Raw genomic sequence first — 18,068 nt, 5'->3', positions numbered from 1 at the left:
AAAACGTGCTGGATCCCAGCCCTGCAGAGCTGGGAATGATCTGGGAATGCTGTGGGCATTCCAGGCAGGAAAATTCCAGTGCTGGATCCCAGCCCTGGAGAGCTGGGAATTGCAGGAAGGAAAATTCCTGGGGAAAACTCTGCTGGATCCCAGCCCTGGAGAGACAGGAATATCCTGGGAATGTTCTGGGCATTCCAGGCAGGAATTCCACAGCTGGATCCAGCTCTGAGTGGAGCTGGAGAGACAGGAATATCCTGGGAATGTTCTGGGCATTCCAGGCAGGAATTCCACAGCTGGATCCTGCTCTGAGTGGGGCTGGAGAGACAGGAATGTTCTGGGCATTCCAGGCAGGAATCCCACAGCTGGATCCAGCTCTCTGTGGAGTTGGAGAGCCAGGGAATGTTCTGGGAATGCCCCGGGGATGCTGTGAGCATTCCAGGCAGGAATCCCCAGCTGGATCCATCTCTGAGTAGGGCTGGAGAGCCAGGGAATGTTCTGGGAATGATCTGGGAATGTTCTGGGCATTCCAGGCAGGAATCCCCCAGCTGGATCCATCTCTGAATGGAGCTGGAGAGCCAGGAATGCCCCGGGGATGCCCTGGGGATGCTGTGAGCATTCCAGGCAGGAATTCCACAGCTGGATCCAGCTCTGAGCAGGGCTGGAGAGCCAGGGAATGTTCTGGGAATGTTCTGGGTGTGTTCTGGGCATTCCAGGCAGGAATCCCCCAGCTGGATCCATCTCTGAATGGAGCTGGAGAGCCAGGAATGCCCCGGGGATGCCCTGGGGATGCTGTGAGCATTCCAGGCAGGAATTCCACAGCTGGATCCAGCTCTGAGCAGGGCTGGAGAGCCAGGGAATGTTCTGGGAATGCCCCGGGGATGCTGTGAGCATTCCAGGCAGGAATTCCCCAGCTGCTCCCCTGTTTGCAGGTTCCTGTACGAGCCCCACAGCAGAGGGCACCGCTACTACCGCCAGAAGCTGGAGGAGTTCCGCCGGGCCCGGGCTGCCCCCGGGGGCTCCCCTTTTCCCGGGAATTCTCCTTTTCCCTCCGGAGAATCCGGCCTCAAACGGAAAAGCAGCCCCGAGGCTTCTCCCTCCCCTCTGTGCTTCCCCCCTCTCCCGGTTCCCTCCCCTCTCCCTCTCCCCATTCCCGTCCTGCCTCCTCTGCCTCTCCCCGTTCCCTCTCCCGTTGTTCCCGCCGCCTCTTCCCGTTCCTTCGGCCTCTCCTGCCCCCTCCTCATCCTCCACCTCCCCTCCGGATCAGCTGGCCCCAAGCCCGGCCCCAATCCCCAATCCAGCCGTGACCCCAAATCCAGCTGCAATCCCAAATCTTGCCACGACCCCGAATCCGTCCGTGACCCCAAATCCCGCTCCGGGCAGCACCAAAAAGAAGAGGAAGAGCCGGTGGGGGCCGGAGGAGGAAAAGGTGGAATTGCCTCTCCCCCAGCTGGTGCAGCAGCTGGATTCTCCCTCTCCCCTCTCAGGTGAGTGGGATTGGCTTTTCCTGGGAATTTCGTGGCTCCAGACTCATTTTTTATTTCCTGGATCAAGTTTTCTGCTGTCAATCCCATTTTTTCCCCTGTGGTTTTATTTTCCCTTCGCTCCGTGGGAATTACAAACAGAATTCCTTTTTTTTTTTTTTTTCCCCCACCCTTTTCTTCCCTTTCCTTCCCTCTCTTGAGATTTTTCCCATCTCCCAGATTTTTCCAAAGGTTTTTCCCTGTTTTTTTTACCTGCAGTTCAGGACCTGAAGGGTCTGGGGTACGAGAAGGGCAAACCCGTGGGACTGGTGGGAGTCACGGAGCTCTCGGAGGCCCAGAAGAAGCAGCTGAAGGAGCAGCAGGAGGTGAATCCCAAAAACCCTTCCTGAATTCCCTCCTGTGGGAATAACAAAGGTTTTCCATCTGGGATTCCCTGGGAACAGCGTGGAGCTGGAATCAGCAGGAATAACTTTGGGAATAAGGACCTTTCCAGCCATAAAATCCCAAATCCCAAAGGAGCTTTACTGGGGACAAATCCCATTTTTTCCTGGGGACAAATCCCATTTTTTCCTGGGGACAAATCCCATTTTTTCCTGGGGACAAATCCCATTTTTCCCAGGACAAACCCCATTTTTCCCAGGACAAATCCCATTTTTCCAGCCTGAACCCCGTTTCTCTCGGGACAAGCCCCGTTTCTGCCAGGACAAACCCCATTTTTCCAGCCTGAATCCCATTTTCCCCAGGACAAATCCCATTTTTTCCAGCCTAAATCCCATTTTTTCCAGCCTGAATCCCATTTTCCCCAGGACAAACCCCATTTTTCCCAGGACAAATCCCATTTTTCCCAGGACGAACCCCGATTTTTCCCAGGACGAACCCCATTTTTCCCAGGACAAACCCCATTTTCCCGGAACCCCATTTTCCGACAACCCATTTCCCAGGACAACCCCAGTTTCCACCCGACCCATTTCCACCCTGAATCCCATTTTTCCCCAGGACAAATCCCATTTTTCCCCAGGACAAATCCCATTTTTCCACCCTGAATCCTGTTTCCCCCAGGACAAACCCCATTTTCCCCAGGACAAACCCCATATTTCCCAGGACAAACCCCATTTTTCCCAGGACAAACCCCATTTTTCCAGCCTGAATCCCATTTTCCCCAGGACAAACCCCATATTTCCCAGGACAAACCCCCTTTTCCCAGCCCGAACCCCGTTTCCCGTGGCAGATGCAGCAGATGTACGACATGATCATGAAGCACAAGCGAGCCATGCAGGAGATGCAGCTGCTGTGGGAGCGGGCGCTGCAGCAGCACCAGCACGGCTACGACAGCGACGAGGAGGTGGACAGCGAGCTGGGCACCTGGGAGCACCGCCTGCGCCGCATGGAGATGGACAAGACACGGGGTGGGTGGCACTGGGAATTCCAGAGGGGAATTCTGTCCCTGGGTGGGTGGGATTGGGAATTCCAGAGAGGGAATTGCATCCCTGTCCTGCGAGCTGGGCACCTGGGAGCACTGCCTGCGCCGCATGGAGATGGACAAGACACGGGGTGGGTGGCACTGGGAATTCCAGAGGGGAATTCTGTCCCTGGGTGGGTGGGACTGGGAATTCCAGAGAGGGAATTGCACCCCTGGGTGGGTGGGACTGGGAATTCCAGAGGGGAATTGCACCCCTGGGTGGGTGGGATTGGGAATTCCAGAGAGGGAATTGCATCCCTGTCCTGCGAGCTGGGCACCGCCTGCGCCGCATGGAGATGGACAAGACACGGGGTGGGTGGGATTGGGCATTCCGGAGGGGAATTCCATCCCTAGGGAGCACCTGGGTGGGTGGGACTGGGAATTCCAGATAGGAATTCCATCCCTAGGGAGATGGACAAGACTTGAGGTGGGTGGGACTGGGAATTCCAGAGGGAATTCCATCCCTGGGAGCACCGCCTGCGCCGCATGGAGATGGACAAGACACGGGGTGGGTGGCACTGGGAATTCCAGAGGGAATTCCATCCCTGGGTGGGTGGGACTGGGCATTCCAGAGGGGGAATTGCACCCCTGGGTGGGTGGGACTGGGAATTCCAGAGGGGGAATTGCATCCCTGGGGAGATGGACAAGACCTGGGGTGAGTGGGACTGGGCATTCCAGAGGTGGAATTCCATCCCTATCCTGCTGGATTGGGAGCTGTAGGTTCCATCCCTCCTGGGATGCTCCACAAATCCCAAGGGATGCTCCATGGTTTTTCAGGGATCTCGCTGTGCATTCCTGGGAAGTTTTGTGCTCCAGAATCCTCCTGGAATCCAAATGCCCCTGAAATCCCAAGGGATTTTCCATGGGCGTGGTTCTCTCCGTGGTTCTCTTGCATTCCTGGGATGTTTTGTGCTCCAGAACTCCCCTGAAATCCCCGGCATGCTGCACAAATCCCAATGGATTCTCCATGATTTCTCAACCTGGGGATCTCACACATCCCTGGGATGCTCCAGGAATCCCAAGGGATTTTCCATGACCTGGGTGTTGTCCTGCTTTTCCAGAGTGGGCAGAGCAGCTGACCCAGATGGGCCGAGGGAAACATTTCATCGGGGATTTCCTCCCGCCCGACGAGCTGGAAAAGTTCATGGAGACCTTCAAGGCCCTCAAGGTGAGGATTCCTGGGATTCTGGGAATGCTCCAGTCTCATCCCACAGCCGGGAATTCCTCCAGGTCTCCTTGCTCCATTCCTGCAGGGAAAAACAAGGATCAGATTCCCACTGTTAGCACGGAAATGGGGCAATATTTGGGAAAAATTCCTTGCCCAGGAGGGAATGGGGTGGAATTCCCAAAGGATCCGTGGCTGCTTCATCCCTGGGAATGTCCAAGGAATGTTGGGAGCATCCTGGGATCATGGGAAGCGTCCCTGCCCGTGGGACTGGATGGGCTTTAAGGTCTCTTTCCACTCTGGAATTCCATAATTTGGGATTTTTCTGGAATTCCAGACAAACCTCCCCACTTGGTTCCTCTTTGGGGTCAGTGAGTACCAAGCTGGGAAAACAATGGAATTTTGGGAATGGTGCCAACTCCAGCACCTTCCAGTCCTTCCCAAACCCTGGGATTCCTGGAAGCTGCCTCATCCCTGTTTTCCTGACATTCCCTGGGATTCAGCCTTGGGAAAGAACCAGATCTGAGGCTGGATCCAGGGAACAATTCAGAATTCCAGAGCTGTTGTTGGAATCCGGGGGAAATCCTGGCAGTTCTTTCCCAAAATCCCAGTTTGGGGGTGGGTGAAGCTGCTTTTCCCGTGACACATGGAATATAAAATTCCCTTTTTTCCTGGTTTTTCCCACTGCAGGAGGGCCGGGAGCCGGATTATTCCGAGTACAAGGAATTCAAGCTGACGGTGGAAAACATCGGATACCAAATGCTGATGAAAATGGGATGGAAGGAAGGAGAGGGATTGGGATCCGATGGGCAGGGAATTAAAAACCCTGTCAGCAAGTGAGTGTCCCTGTGGATTATTCCTTCCTTTTTCCTGCTGGAATTCCTGCTGGAATCGCAGCCCAGCTGGGATTTCTCACCCGAGCATGGAAAATTCAGCCCAGGAAAAAAAAATTCCTGATCTTTTTGGATTTTTCTTCTGGATTTGTGGCTGTAGCTGGAATTGTCTGAGCCCTCAAATCCTGAATTTCTGACCCAAATCTCCATAGGGAAGTGCAGCTCTGAGAATTCCTGTCTGCACCTCCCCTCTCCCAGGAATAAATCCTTAAAATCAGAAATTCCTGGGAATATTTGCTCGCCTTGGAGTCATAAAGTCATGGAAATATAAAAAAAAAAACTGTGGGAAGCACATCCAGGGGAGAATATTCCAGCCGGGATCAGAGCTTTGTGTGATCCTACGAGTCTTGGTTTCATTCCATGGCCAGAAATGTTGGGATCAGATCCCACTTTTGGTATTCCAGAGGGGTTTTTAGGTGGATCAGCTTCCATCCAAATTCCCAGGGATTTGGGAAATTAATCCAATCCCTGCTTCCATCCAATTCCCAGGGATTTGGGAAATGAATCCAATCCCTGCTTCCATCCAAATTCCCAGGGATTTGGGATGAATCCAATCCCTGCTTCCATCCAAATTCCCAGGGATTTGGGAAGGAAACCAACCCCTGCTTCCATCCAATTCCCAGGGATTTGGGAAATGAAACCAATCCCTGCTTCCATCCAAATTCCCAGGGATTTGGGATGGAAACCAATCCCTGCTTCCATCCAGATTCCCAGGGATTTGGGATAGGAAACCAATCCCTGCTTCCATCCAGCACCAAACCCTGAGGATCTAGGAAGGAGATCCAGGGAGGTCCCGGGGGCAGGATTCCCATGGGAATTCCCGGTGGGGGGGTGTCTGACCGCGCCATTCCCGAATTTCCGCAGGGGCACCACCACCATGGACGGGGCGGGGTTCGGGATCGAGCGCCCGGCGGAGCTGACCAAGGAGGACGACGAGTACGAGGCCTTCCGCAAGCGCATGATGCTGGCCTACCGCTTCCGGCCCAACCCCCTGGTACGGGATAACAGGATAACGGGATTGGGATAACGGGATTGGGATTGGGATCACGGGATTGGGGTCAGTGCTGGCCTACCGCTTCCGGCCCAACCCCCTGGTACGGGATAACGGGAAAACGGGATTGGGATAACGGGATTGGGATTGGGATCACGGGATTGGGGTCATGCTGGCCTACCGCTTCCGGCCCAACCCCCTGGTACGGGATAACGGGATAACGGGATTGGGATTGGGATCACGGGATTGGGGTCAGTGCTGGCCTACCGCTTCCGGCCCAACCCCCTGGTACGGGATAACGGGATAACGGGATTGGGATCATGGGATTGGGGTCAGTGCTGGCCTACCGCTTCCGGCCCAACCCCCTGGTACGGGATAACGGGAATGGGATTGGGATCAGTGCTGGCCTACCGCTTCCGGCCCAACCCCCTGGTACGGGATAACGGGATTGGAATTGGGATAACAGGGATTGGGGTCAGTGCTGGGCCTACCGCTTCCGGCCCAACCCCCTGGTACGGGATAACGGATAACGGGATTGGGATAACGGGATTGGGATATCTGGATTGGGGTCAGTGCTGGCCTACCGCTTCCGGCCCAACCCCCTAGTACGGGATAACGGGAATGGGATTGGGATCAGTGCTGGCCTACCGCTTCCGGCCCAACCCCCTGGTACGGGATAACGGGATTGGGATAACGAGATTGGGGTCAGTGCTGGCCTACCGCTTCCGGCCCAACCCCCTGGTACGGGATAACGGGATTGGGATAACGAGAGGATAACGGATTGGGATTGGATCGGGATGGGTCAGTGCTGGCCTACCGCTTCCGGCCCAACCCCCTGGTATGGGATAACGGGATTGGGATAACGGGATTGGGGTCAGTGCTGGCCTACCGCTTCCAGCCCAACCCCCTGGTACGGGATAACGGGATAACGGGATTGGGATAACGGGATTGGGATTGGGATCATGGGATTGGGGTCAGTGCTGGCCTACCGCTTCCGGCCCAACCCCCTGGTACGGGATTGGGATAACGGGATTGGGATTGGGATCATGGGAGTGGGATTGGGGTCAGTGCTGGCCTACCACTTCCAGCCCAACCCCCTGGTATGGGATTGGGATAATGGGATTGGGATTGGGATCATGGGAATGGGATTGGGATCAGTGCTGGCCTACCGCTTCCGGCCCAACCCCCTGGTATGGGAATGGGATAATGGGATTGGGATTGGGATCATGGGAATGGGATTGGGATCAGTGCTGGCCTACCGCTTCCGGCCCAACCCCCTGGTATGGGAATGGGATTGGGATATTTGGATTGGGATCGATGAGTACGAGGCCTTCCGCAAGCACATGATGCTGGTACGGGAATGGGATAATGGGAATGGGACTGGGGTCATGGGAATGGGATCAGGATTGTGGGAATTGGGGTCAAGGCTGGCAGACCGCTTCCAGCCCAACCCACTGGATCACGGGAATGGGATTGGGATAGCAGGAATGGGATAGTGGGAATGGGATGGGGTTAATGCTGGTGTATGGCTCCCACTGCTAGGGGAGAATTGGGATCATGGGAATTGGGATGGGATCCATGGGAATTGGGATGGGATGGATTGAGTGGAGGTGGGAATGGCAATGAGCCAGTGATGAGGGAGAGTCCCAGGAATGGGGCAGGGATGGATCCCTGGAATGGGATTGTCCCAAAGCCAGGCAGGCACGGGGACAAATCCCTGGAATCTCCAGTGCAGCTCTGGGAATGTTGGCAGCTGGGAAATTCCTCTGGGCTGGAATTCCTCTCCTCATCCTGAACCAAACCATCCTCCTGGAATTCCCTGGCTGCAGAATTCTCCTTCCCGTTTCTTTTCCCATTCAAATCCCAATTTTATTCCCAGTTAAACCCCTGCCAAGGGAAGCTTCTCCACGATTCCTTTGGAATTACCATTTTCCAGGGAACAAAACCAAGCCTGGATTTTCCCTTTCCAGCCAAACCTGCCTTAAATTTTGAGGAAAAAAAACCTGCAAAATGTCACATTCCAGTGGCTTTTCCCAGAGAATCCAGATGCTGATTTTTGGGATAAAATCCCCAATCCTGATGATTTTTCCATTGGTTTTTCTTTTTTCTCCCTACAGAACAACCCACGGCGACCTTACTACTGAGGAGGGCTTTTCCCAAAGGATTTCCTGGGAATTCTCATCCCAAACTTCATTATCCATCTCTTTTCTCCTGCTATTATCTGGCTTTTTTTTTTTTTTTTTTTTGGGAATCACAGCTCCTCCCTCCCCCATGGAAAAGCTTTCCCAGCTTTTTTTGGGGACATGGGGAGGGTTTGGAGCAGCCCCAAGAAATTCCCCAAGAGACCCCAATTCCAAGGAGTTTGGGATTTTTGGGAATGGCAGATCTTGTGCTGCTCCAGGAATTTGTGGGGGGGGTTCATTCCTTGATTTTTATCTTGGAATCCCAAATCCAAGAGATTTTTGGGGAATTTGGGGAACCAGTGCCTCCAGTTTTGCCTCTGGATGGGCGGATCTGGCCTGGATCCGTTGGGAATTCCAGGATTTGATGGATCCAGGGGGGGATTTATTCCCTTCCCAGGGATTTTGCCAACACCTCCTGTGCTTTGGGATGATGGAGACCCAAAATTCCGAAGCCACGCTTTGGAAAAATCCAACAAAATTCCAGCACCACGCTTGGGAAAAATCCAGTTGGATTTTGTTGTCCTAAAAATGGGAAAAAAGAGAAAAAAGAAAAAACTCTGGAAATGCAAATTTTCTTCACAGAGTCTGTAAATAAAATCAAACTTGTTTGTTCCTTAGGTTTAATCCTTGGAATTTTTTGGGAAGAGAGGGATTTTTTCCTAGGGTGGGAGGCTGCCCTGGAAATGGCTTTTCCAAGGATTTTCAAGGGAAAAAAAAGCTGGATTTGGTTCCTTTTTTGGGATACTTGATGTGGTTCTTTGCTAATTTTATTAATTACGGAGTCGAGGGCTTGGCTTTTAATTAAAACCATTCCAGGGGGAGGGGGGAGGGTGGGGTTATCCAGGGAAAATCCAAAATCTGCGAGCCTGGAGCCCCGGGATCCCCTCTGTGTCCCCCTGTCCTTCCTCCCAGGACCTCTGTCCTTCCCTGGATCCCAAATCCCAGTCCTGGATCTTGTCCCCAATCCCGGTCTCAGATCCCAGTCCCTCCCTGGATTCCAGTCCCAGATCCCATTCCTGATCCCAGTCCCAGGTCCCAGTCCTTCCCCAGGTCCCATTCCTGATCCCAGTCCTTCCCTGGATCCCATTCCTGATCCCAGTCCCAGATCCCATTCCTGATCCCAGATCCCATTCCCGATCCCATGCCTGATCCCAGTCCTGTATCCCAGTCCCTTCCTGGATCCCATTCCTGATCTCAGATCCCAGTCCTGGATCCCATGCCTGATCCCAGTCCTGTATCCCATTCCTGATCCCACATCCCATTCTCGGATCCCATTCTCAGATCCCAGTCCCTCCCTGGATCCCATTCTTGGATCCCATTCTCGGATCCCAGTCTCGGATCCCATTCTCGGATCCCAGTCTCGGATCCCATTCCCCATCCCAGTCTCGGATCCCATTCCCCATCCCAGTCCCAATCCCATTGCTGATCCCGATCCCAGTCCCGGATCCCATTCCCCATCCCAGTCTCGGATCCCATTCCCGATCCCAGTCCCAATCCCATTCCTGATCCCGATCCCATTCCCGATCCCAGTCTCGGATCTCATTCCCCATCCCAGTCTCGGATCCCATTCCCGATCCCAGTCCCAATCCCATTCCTGATCCCGATCCCATTCTCGGATCCCATTCCCGATCCCATTCCCGATCCCAGTCCTTCCCCCCACCCCACCCTTCCTCATTCCCAGGACTCCTTTCCTCCCTTCCATGCTCCCCCTGTCCCTCCCCTGTGCCCCTGTCTGTCTGTCTGTCCTTCCGTCTGTCCGTCCCGCCGCGGTCCCTGTGCCTCCGTGTGGCGGCTCTGTGGCTTTAAGGGTCTGTCTGTCCGTCCGTCCGTCCCGCCGCGGTCCTTGTGTCGCCGTGTGGCGGCTCTGTGGCTTAGGGCGTCGCGTCCGCCGCGGCCTGTGCCTCCGTGTGGGCTCGTGCTTTAAGGGTCTGTCTCCGCGTCCGTCCGCGGTCCTGTGCCCTGCGGGCCTGGCAGGGTCGCGTCTGTGTCGTCCGTCGTCCGCCGCGGTCCCTCCGTCGGCGGCTCTGTGGCTTTAAGGGCGCTGCCCGGGCCGGTCCCGGGGCCGAAGTCCGCGGGCCCGGTGCTGGCGGCGGGGCCGGGATGCAGCTCCCGGCGGGCACGGCCGCCCTGGCCGCCCCCCTGCTCGCCCTCCCGGTGGCCTTCGGTGTCAGCGCTGTCACCTCCCTGGAGTGAGTGGGGAGCGGGGGGACCCCCGGGAACGGGGAGAGACCCCGGGAGTGGGAAACGGGAATGGGGAACGGGGAGAGACACTGGGAATGGGGAGTGGGGATCGGGAGAGACCCCGGGAATGGGGAACGGGGAGAGACCCCCGGGAATGGGGAGTGGGGACCGGGAGAGACCCCGGAATGGGGAACGGGGAGAGACCCCCGGGAATGGGGAGTGGGGACCGGGAGAGACCCCGGGAATGGGGAACGGGGAGAGACACCAGGAGCGGGAAGTGGGGACTGGGAGAGACCCATGGCACCGGGAGAGACCCCCGGGAATGGGGAGTGGGGACGGGGAGAGACCCCCGGGAATGAGGAACGAGAATGGGGAACGGGAGAGACCCCCGAGAATGGGGAGAGACCCCGGGAATGGGGAACGGGAGTGGATGTGGGGGGGGATCCCCGGGAACAGGGAACGGGAAAGACCCCCGGGAATGTGGAACGGGGAGTGGGGACCGAGAGGACCCCGCCTGGGATTGGGAATGGGGAATGAACAGGAACGGGACGCGGTTCCTGCCCGGGGGAGGGGGGTTGGGGTCTCTCCTGGATCTGGGAATCCAGTCCGGGCCGGGGGCTGGGTCCATCCTGGATCAGAGGATCCGGTCGGATCAGGTGCCTCGATCCAAGTGATCCCATGGGAAGGCGGCTGCAGGTGGGGTCTTCCCGCTGGGTTTCAATCCCCTCGTGAATTCAGGCTCTCCCGTAGAGCCAATCCGGAATCGTGATTCCCGGCCTGGACCAAAAACACTCCCTGCTCCTCCCGGGGTGTCCCCGCTGTCGCTGACGTGTCCCCACCGCTGTCACCGCTGTCACCGCGCGCCGCTTTCGCTTTGCCCGTCCGCAATTCCCGATCCGGGGCTGCGGGAGCGGCTCCCGGCGATCCCGGTGCACAAATCGGGGTTTGGGTCTCCTCTGGGGCTTTGCCACCGCCAGGGGACCCCAGTGGGGCTGCTCCGGCCCCATTCCCATTCCCAGTCCCTGCTGGGATCACACCCACCCTTCTTTTGGGATTTCATCTATCCCAATCCCTGCTGGGATGTCCCAACCTCTCTTCCTTTGGGATTTTCCGATTCCAAATCCCTGTTGAGATTCCATCCTTCTTTTGGGATTCACCCGTAGGATTTGCCCCCTTTGGAATTCAACCCTTGGGATTTCCCCCCTTTTGAGATTCACCCCTGGGATTTGCCCCCTTTTGGGATTTTCCCCCTTTGGGGATTAATCCCCTGGGATTTGCCCCCTTTAGGGTTTGCCCCCTTTTGGGATTCAACCCTTGGGATTTGCCCCCTTTTGGGATTCTCCCACTGAGATTTTCCCCCTTTTTTGGGGTTTCCCTCCCCCTGGGATTTCCCCCCTTTTGAGATTCACCCCTGGGATTTGCCCCCTTTTGGGATTTTCCCCCTTTTGGGATTAATCCCCTGGGATTTGCCCCCTTTTGGGATTCACCCCTGGGATTTGCCCCCTTTTGGGATTCACCCCTGGGATTTGCCCCCTTTTGGGATTCACCCCTGGGATTTTCCCCCCTTTGGGATTCTCCCCCTGGGAGATTTGCCTCCTTTTGGGATTTGCCCCCTTTTGGATTTTGCTCCCTTTTGGGATTCACCCCCTGGGATTTGCCCCATTTAGGGTTTGCCCCCTTTAGGGTTCATCCCCTGGGATTTTCCCCCTTTTGGGATTCATCCCCTGGGATTTTCCCCCCTTTGGGATTCACCCCTGGGATTTGCCCCCTTTAGGGTTTGCCCCCTTTGGGATTCCCCCCCGGGGTCATTCCCAGATCCAGATCCCCCCTCCCCGAGCTGGGCTGTGGGGCCGATCCCAATCCCAAAGCTCAGCGGGACCGGCACTGTTTGCTGGGGTGGGGGCGGGGGTGGTGCCGGTGCTGCAGCGACCCCGATCCCACCGCAGCCCCCCGGCTCCAGCCCTGGCCACGGTCCTGCTGCTCCTCGGCCTCGTCACCCTCCTCATCCTCACCGGCGGCATCGGCCTCGTGCAGAACCCCTTGTTCTGTGGTGAGACCTGGGGGGATTTGGGGTCTGGGATTTGGGGGAAGAACCCCCTGTTCTGTGGTGAGACCTGGGGGGGATTTGGGGTTTAGGGGGAAGGACCCCCTGTTCTGTGGTGAGACCTGGGGGGGATTTGGGGTCTGGGGTTTGGGGGGAAGAACCCCCTGTTCTGTGGTGAGACCTGGGGGGGATTTGGGATTTCAGATTTGGGGGGAAGAACCCCCTGTTCTGTGGTGAGACCTGGGGGGATTTGGGGTTTCGGATTTGGGGGGAAGAACCCCCTGTTCTGTGGTGAGACCTGGGGGGATTTGGGGTTTGGGATTTGGGGGGAATCGGTGGGACTCAGAGCAAGGATTTGGGATCTGGGATTTGGGATCCAGGGGGAGCTGCAGGACCTGCTCAGAGCAGGAATGTGGGGTTTGGGGGACCCTGCAGGGAGCAGGAATGTGGGATTTGGGGTTTTGGGGGGGAGCAGGAATGTGGGATTTGGGATTTGGGGGTTTGGGGGAGCAGGACTGTAGGATTTGGGGGTCTGGGGACCCCGCTCGGAGCCCCCCTGCTCCCCGCAGTGCTCGTGGTGTTCTCCTTCGTGTCGGCCGTGGATTTGCTGATCGCGCTGGAGGAGGACGGGATCATCTCGGGCTTCACCGAGCTCTACGTGCGGGAGGTGCCGGCCCTGCCCCGCACACCCCACCCGCGGCTCCGGCACCCCCGCACCCCCGGTGTCACCCTCTGGGTGTCCCCACCGCCGGTGTGACCGGGAGTCCCCTCCCGGTGTGACTCCTGTGTCCCCACAGCCGGTGTAACCCCCCAGGTGTTGCCCGGTGTCCCCTCCCGGTGTGACCCGTGTCCCCTCCCGGTGTCGCCACCTCCCCGGTGTTGCCCGGTATCCCCTCCCGGTGTGACTCCTGTCCCCTCCCGGTGTCCCCACACCCGGTGTGACCCCTGTCCCCTCCCGGTGTGACTCCTGTCCCCTCCCGGTGTCCCCTGCCGGTGTCCCCTCCCGGTGTGACCCCTATTCCCTCCCGGTGTCCCCTCCCGGTGTCCCCTCCCGGTGTGACCCCTATTCCCTCTCGGTGTCGCCAGCCCCGGTGTCCCCTCCCGGTGTCCCCTCCCGGTGTCCCCACCCGGTGTGCCCCCTGTCCCCTCCCGGTGTGACCCGTGTCCCCTCCCGGTGTCCCCTCCCGGTGTCCCCACCCCCGGTGTGACCGGTGTCCTCCTCCCGGTGTCCCCTGCCGGTGTCCCCTCCCGGTGTGACCCCTATTCCCTCTCGGTGTCCCCTCCCGGTGTGACCCCTATTCCCTCTCGGTGTCGCCAGCCCCGGTGTCCCCTCCCGGTGTCCCCTCCCGGTGTCCCCTCCCGGTGTGACTCCTGTCCCCTCCCGGTGTCCCCACACCCGGTGTGCCCCCTGTCCCCTCCCGGTGTGACCCGTGTCCCCTCCCGGTGTCCCCTCCCGGTGTCCCCACCCCCGGTGTGACCGGTGTCCTCCTCCCGGTGTCCCCTGCCGGTGTCCCCTCCCTGTGTGACCTCTGTCCCCTCCCGGTATCCCCACCCCCGGTGTGACCGGTGTCCCCTCCCGGTGTCCCCTGCCGGTGTCCCCTCCCGCAGGGCGATCCCCACCTGCGCACGGCTCACGGGCTCCTCACCTGCTACTGGGACGGCTCCGTGCACTACGGGCTCTACCTGGCCATGGCCGGCGCCGCGGGGCTCAGGTGGGCGGGGGGCAACGGGGGAGAACCCCCGAATTCCTGAGGAGGGGGCGGCAGAATCCCAAATTCCTGAGGAGGGGGCGAGAACACCCGAATTCCTGAGGAGGGGGTTCAGGGGGCGGGAAAATCCCGAATTTTGAGGAGGGGGCTCGGGGGTGATCCAGGGGACCGTTGGAAAATCCAGAATTTTGAGGAGGGGGCTCTGGGATGATCCAGGGGTAGGGGGGATGTAAAATCCCGAATTTTGAGGAGGGGGCTCGGGGGCGATCCCTGGAGAAGGGGGGATGTAAAATCCCGTGATTTTGAGGAAGGGGCTCGGGGGTGATCCAGGGGACGGTTGAAAAATCCCGAATTTTGAGGAGGGGGCTGGGGGATGATCCAGGAGGAAGGGGGGGATATAAAATCCCCAATTTGAGGAGGGGTCTCCCGCTATCCCCGCAGGAAGAGCTACCGGGGGCTGGGTCTCTTCTGGCTGGGCTCGCTGCTGATGAGCGCCGTGGTTTTCCTGCTGGGCAACCTGATCGGTACGGCCCTGGGGAGGGGGCTGGGGCCGGGCCCGACCCCCCGGGAGGAGGAGGAGGAGGGGGAGGAAGGCTCCGTGCCCACCCCCTCGCGCTCTCTCCCGCAGGGAAATACAGCCACGAGCTGAGCCCGTCCTTCCTCCTCAACCTGCCCTACCTCCTCCTCCTCACCTGGACCGGCCGCCGGCTCTTCCAGCAGCCCCGGGCGCTGCCGAGCCTCAGCCCCGAGAAGGTGAGGAGGGAACGAGGGGGGATTTTGGGGTGATTTGGGGCCATTTGGGGGCGGCTCCTGCGCTCTCAGGGCTGCACCAGGGGGTGCGGACCCCAAAAATTCCCAATTTCCTCTCGCAGATTGAGGAGGAGCAGAGCAAACCCCTCTACCGGCGGCCCCAGGACCTGCTCCTCATCCTCATCCTCATCCTCACCGCAGCCTTCACCTTCTTCAGGGGGATGGTGAGGGCTTGGGGGGGCTCGGGGGGGTCCTGGGGGGTCTTGGGGGGTCCTGAAGGGGCTCAGGGTGGTCCTGGGGGGTCCTGGAAGGGGCTCAGAAGGCTCTTGGTGGGGATTTTGGGTGTTCTGGAGGGTCTTGGGGGGTCCTGGAGGGGGCTCAGGATGGTCCTGGAGGGGCTCAGGGTGGTCCTGGGGGGTCCTGGAAGGGGCTCAGAGGGCTCTTGGTGGGGATTTTGGGTGTTCTGGAGGGTCTTGGGGGGTCCTGGAGGGGGCTCAGGATGGTCCTGGAGGGGCTCAGGGTGGTCCTGGGGGCTCTTGGGGGGTCCTGGAAGGGGCTCGGAGGGCTCTTGGTGGGGATTTTGGGTGTTCTGGGGGGTCTCGAGATGGTCCTGAGGGGTCTTGGGGGGTCCTGGAAGCGGCTCAGGGAGCTCTTGGAGGGGCTTGAAGTGGTTTTGGAGGGTCTCAAGGGTCCCAGGGAGGGTTTGAGGGTCCTGGAGGATCTCGGGGGTCCCGGGGAGGCTTTGGAGGTCCCGGGGAGGGTTTGGGAGTCCTGGAGGATCTCGGGGTCCGGGAGGTTTGGGGGTCCGAGTTTGGAGTCCCGGGGATTTGGGGATCCCGGGAGGTTTGGGTCCCGGGGAGATTTGGGATCCCGGGAGGTTGAGGGTCCTGGAGGATCTCGGGGGTCCCGGGGAGGGTTTGGGGGTCCTGGAGGATCTCGGAGGTCCCAACGAGGATGTCGGGGGTCCCGGGGAGGATCCCCTGCCCTCGCCCACCCGTGCCCCCCCAGGTGGTCCTGGACTGCCCGGCCGATTCCTGCTTTGACTACACCTACCTGCACGAGCCTTACCTGCGCGACCCCGTGGGCTACCCCAAAGTGCAGGTGAGGGGTGGGGACAGCACGGGAGGGACCGGACCCCCCCTCCAGGTGCCACCAGAGCCACCAGGGGTGACGGTCTGGGTGTCCCTCAGATGCTGATCTACCTGTTCTACCTGCTGCCCTTCCTCCTGCTCGCCATCTACGGGCTGGCCCTGCCCGGCTGCTCCTGGCTGCCCGACTGGAGCCTGGTGTTCGCCGGAGCCGTGGCGCAGGTGGGCGGCCCCAAAATCCCGGGATTTGGGGCAAAAATCCCCAAAAGAGTGGCTCTGGAATCCCGGGATTTGGGGGGGAAAAAATCCCGAAAAGGATAGCCCAAATCCCGGGATTTGGGGGAAAAATCCCCAATAATACCCGAAATCCGGGTTTGGGAGATCCCGAAGGATAGCCTGAATCCCGGGATTGAGGTTGGGGGGGAAATCCCCAAATGGATAGCCCTGAAATCCCCGGATTTGGGGGGGGAAATCCCCAAAAGGATAGCCCAGAAATCCCGGGATTTGGGGGAAAAATCCCCAAAAAGATAGCCCAGAAATCCCGGGATTTGGGGGAAAAATCCCCAAAAGGATAGCCCTGAAATCCTGGGATCTGGGGGGAAAATCCCAAACCAGGCCACCCCAAAATCCCGGGATTTGGGGAAAAAAAATCCCAAACTGGGTGACCCTGAAATCCCGGGATTTGGGGGGGAAAACCCCAAACCGGGCAGCCCCAAAATCCCGGGATTTGCGGGGTAGATCCCGGCTTTGGAGGGGCAGAGTCCCAGCTGCAGCTGCAAGTGGAGCAGCTTGGCTGGCTGATAATTGCCTGGGCCTCGGTGGATTTGGACAGAGCCCGGGATTAGTGGGACAGAAATAGGATGGAGAGAGAGGCAAGGCTGGAGGAGGGATGGGCTGGAGCCAAAAACCCCTCTGAGGTTGGGATTTTGCACCTTTTAGGGCCGGAATTTGCCCACTTTGTGCCCGGGGTTTTGCACCTTTTAGGGCTGGAATTTGCCCACTTTGTGCCCGGGGTTTTGCACCTTTTAGGGCCGGAATTTGCCCACTTGTGCAGGAGCTTTGCACTTTTAGGCGGAATGCCCGTGCCCGGGTTTTGCACCTTTTAGGGCAGGAATTTGCCCACTTTGTGCCCGGGTTTTGCACCTTTAGGGGAATTTGCCATTGTGCCGGGTTTGCACCTTTTAGGGCCGGATTGCCCATTGTGCCGGGTTTTGACCTTTTGGCCGAATTGCCCACTTGTGCCGGGGTTTTGCACCTTTTAGGGCTGGAATTTGCCCTTTGTTAACGGGGTTTTGCACCTTTTAGGGCCGGAATTTGCCCAGTTTGTGACCGGGGTTTTGCACCTTTTAGTGCAGGGGCTTTGCACCCTTTGGGGCGGGGGATTCGCACCTTTTGGTGTCTCTCCCTTGTCACTCCCCCTGCCCATCCCGCTGTCCGCAGGCTCAGTTCGCTCACCTGGGCTCCTCGCTGCACTCCCGCACGCCCTTCCCGTACCAGACCCCCGAGGAGGTGCTCTGGACTTTTCTGCTCTCCAACGTCCTGTACGCGCTGGGCCCGCAGCTCCTGGCGCTGCGCTGCCTGCGCTCCCCGGCTTTCTTCCTCCCCCCGGCCAACCCGGGCCTGGCCCGCGCCAAAAAGTACCAGTGACGGGTCCTGCCCTGTCCCCCGGGACTGCTGGCACCACCCTGGGACTGCTGGCACCTCCCCGGGGCTTCCCGTCCCCACCCCGGGTCCTGCTGTCCCCACCCTGCCCGGTGCCTCTCGCCCCGCTCCGAGCGCTGCGAGCTGAGATGTCCCCAGGGGTGTCCCCAAGGGTGTCCCCAAGGATGGTCCGGTCCCCCAAAAGCTGTGGGGACCTCGGGATGCTCGGCGGGGACATCGCCGCAGTCACAGCCCCGCCCTGGTGTGGCTGGCGGGGGTCGCGGTCCCTTCCGGTGGGTCCCGGTTCAGTCCCGGTGCCCCGGCTCGGGGCTGGGAGGGTTCGGGGCTGGTGGCAGTGCCAGGGGGACGTTGGTGACAAAATAAAGGAGCCGAGGTTTGCTCCGAGCCCGTGTGCCCGCTGTGCCCAGCGAGGTCCCCCCGTGCCAGGCGGGGACACCGGGGCTGGGCCGGGGTCCCTGCGGG

At 58.9% G+C, this 18,068-nt stretch overlaps 2 protein-coding genes across 3 annotated transcripts; both read left to right on the top strand.

The window, feature by feature from the left end:
* Positions 1-852: 852 nt before the first annotated feature.
* Positions 853-8,785, top strand: SUGP1 (SURP and G-patch domain containing 1). The gene is given in 8 exon segments (XM_050986158.1): positions 853-1,194; positions 1,196-1,484; positions 1,740-1,846; positions 2,710-2,887; positions 4,002-4,108; positions 4,796-4,941; positions 5,863-5,992; positions 8,107-8,785. Coding segments are annotated over 8 exon segments (1,311 nt in total). The 5' UTR covers positions 853-867; the 3' UTR covers positions 8,134-8,785.
* Positions 8,786-10,250: 1,465 nt separating this feature from the next.
* Positions 10,251-17,990, top strand: TM6SF2 (transmembrane 6 superfamily member 2). 2 transcript variants are annotated; one of them, XM_050986146.1, is made up of 10 exons: positions 10,251-10,361; positions 12,300-12,403; positions 12,967-13,064; positions 14,006-14,109; positions 14,548-14,630; positions 14,735-14,859; positions 14,979-15,080; positions 15,865-15,957; positions 16,047-16,166; positions 17,385-17,990. In XM_050986146.1, exons 1-10 carry the CDS (start codon positions 10,273-10,275, stop codon positions 17,589-17,591), a joined length of 1,125 nt encoding a protein of 374 aa, XP_050842103.1. In that variant the 5' UTR covers positions 10,251-10,272; the 3' UTR covers positions 17,592-17,990. The 2 variants fall into 2 exon arrangements, with proteins under 2 accessions (XP_050842103.1, XP_050842104.1); XM_050986147.1 differs by lacking the exon at positions 16,047-16,166.
* The last annotated feature ends 78 nt before the right edge of the window (positions 17,991-18,068 follow it).

Source organism: Serinus canaria, chromosome 28 (assembly GCF_022539315.1).
Source record: "Serinus canaria isolate serCan28SL12 chromosome 28, serCan2020, whole genome shotgun sequence".
In the NCBI taxonomy this organism is placed as follows: Eukaryota; Metazoa; Chordata; class Aves; order Passeriformes; family Fringillidae; genus Serinus; species Serinus canaria.
The sequence above is the reverse complement of the archived record's forward strand: the minus strand, read 5'-3'. Positions and strand labels throughout refer to the sequence as shown.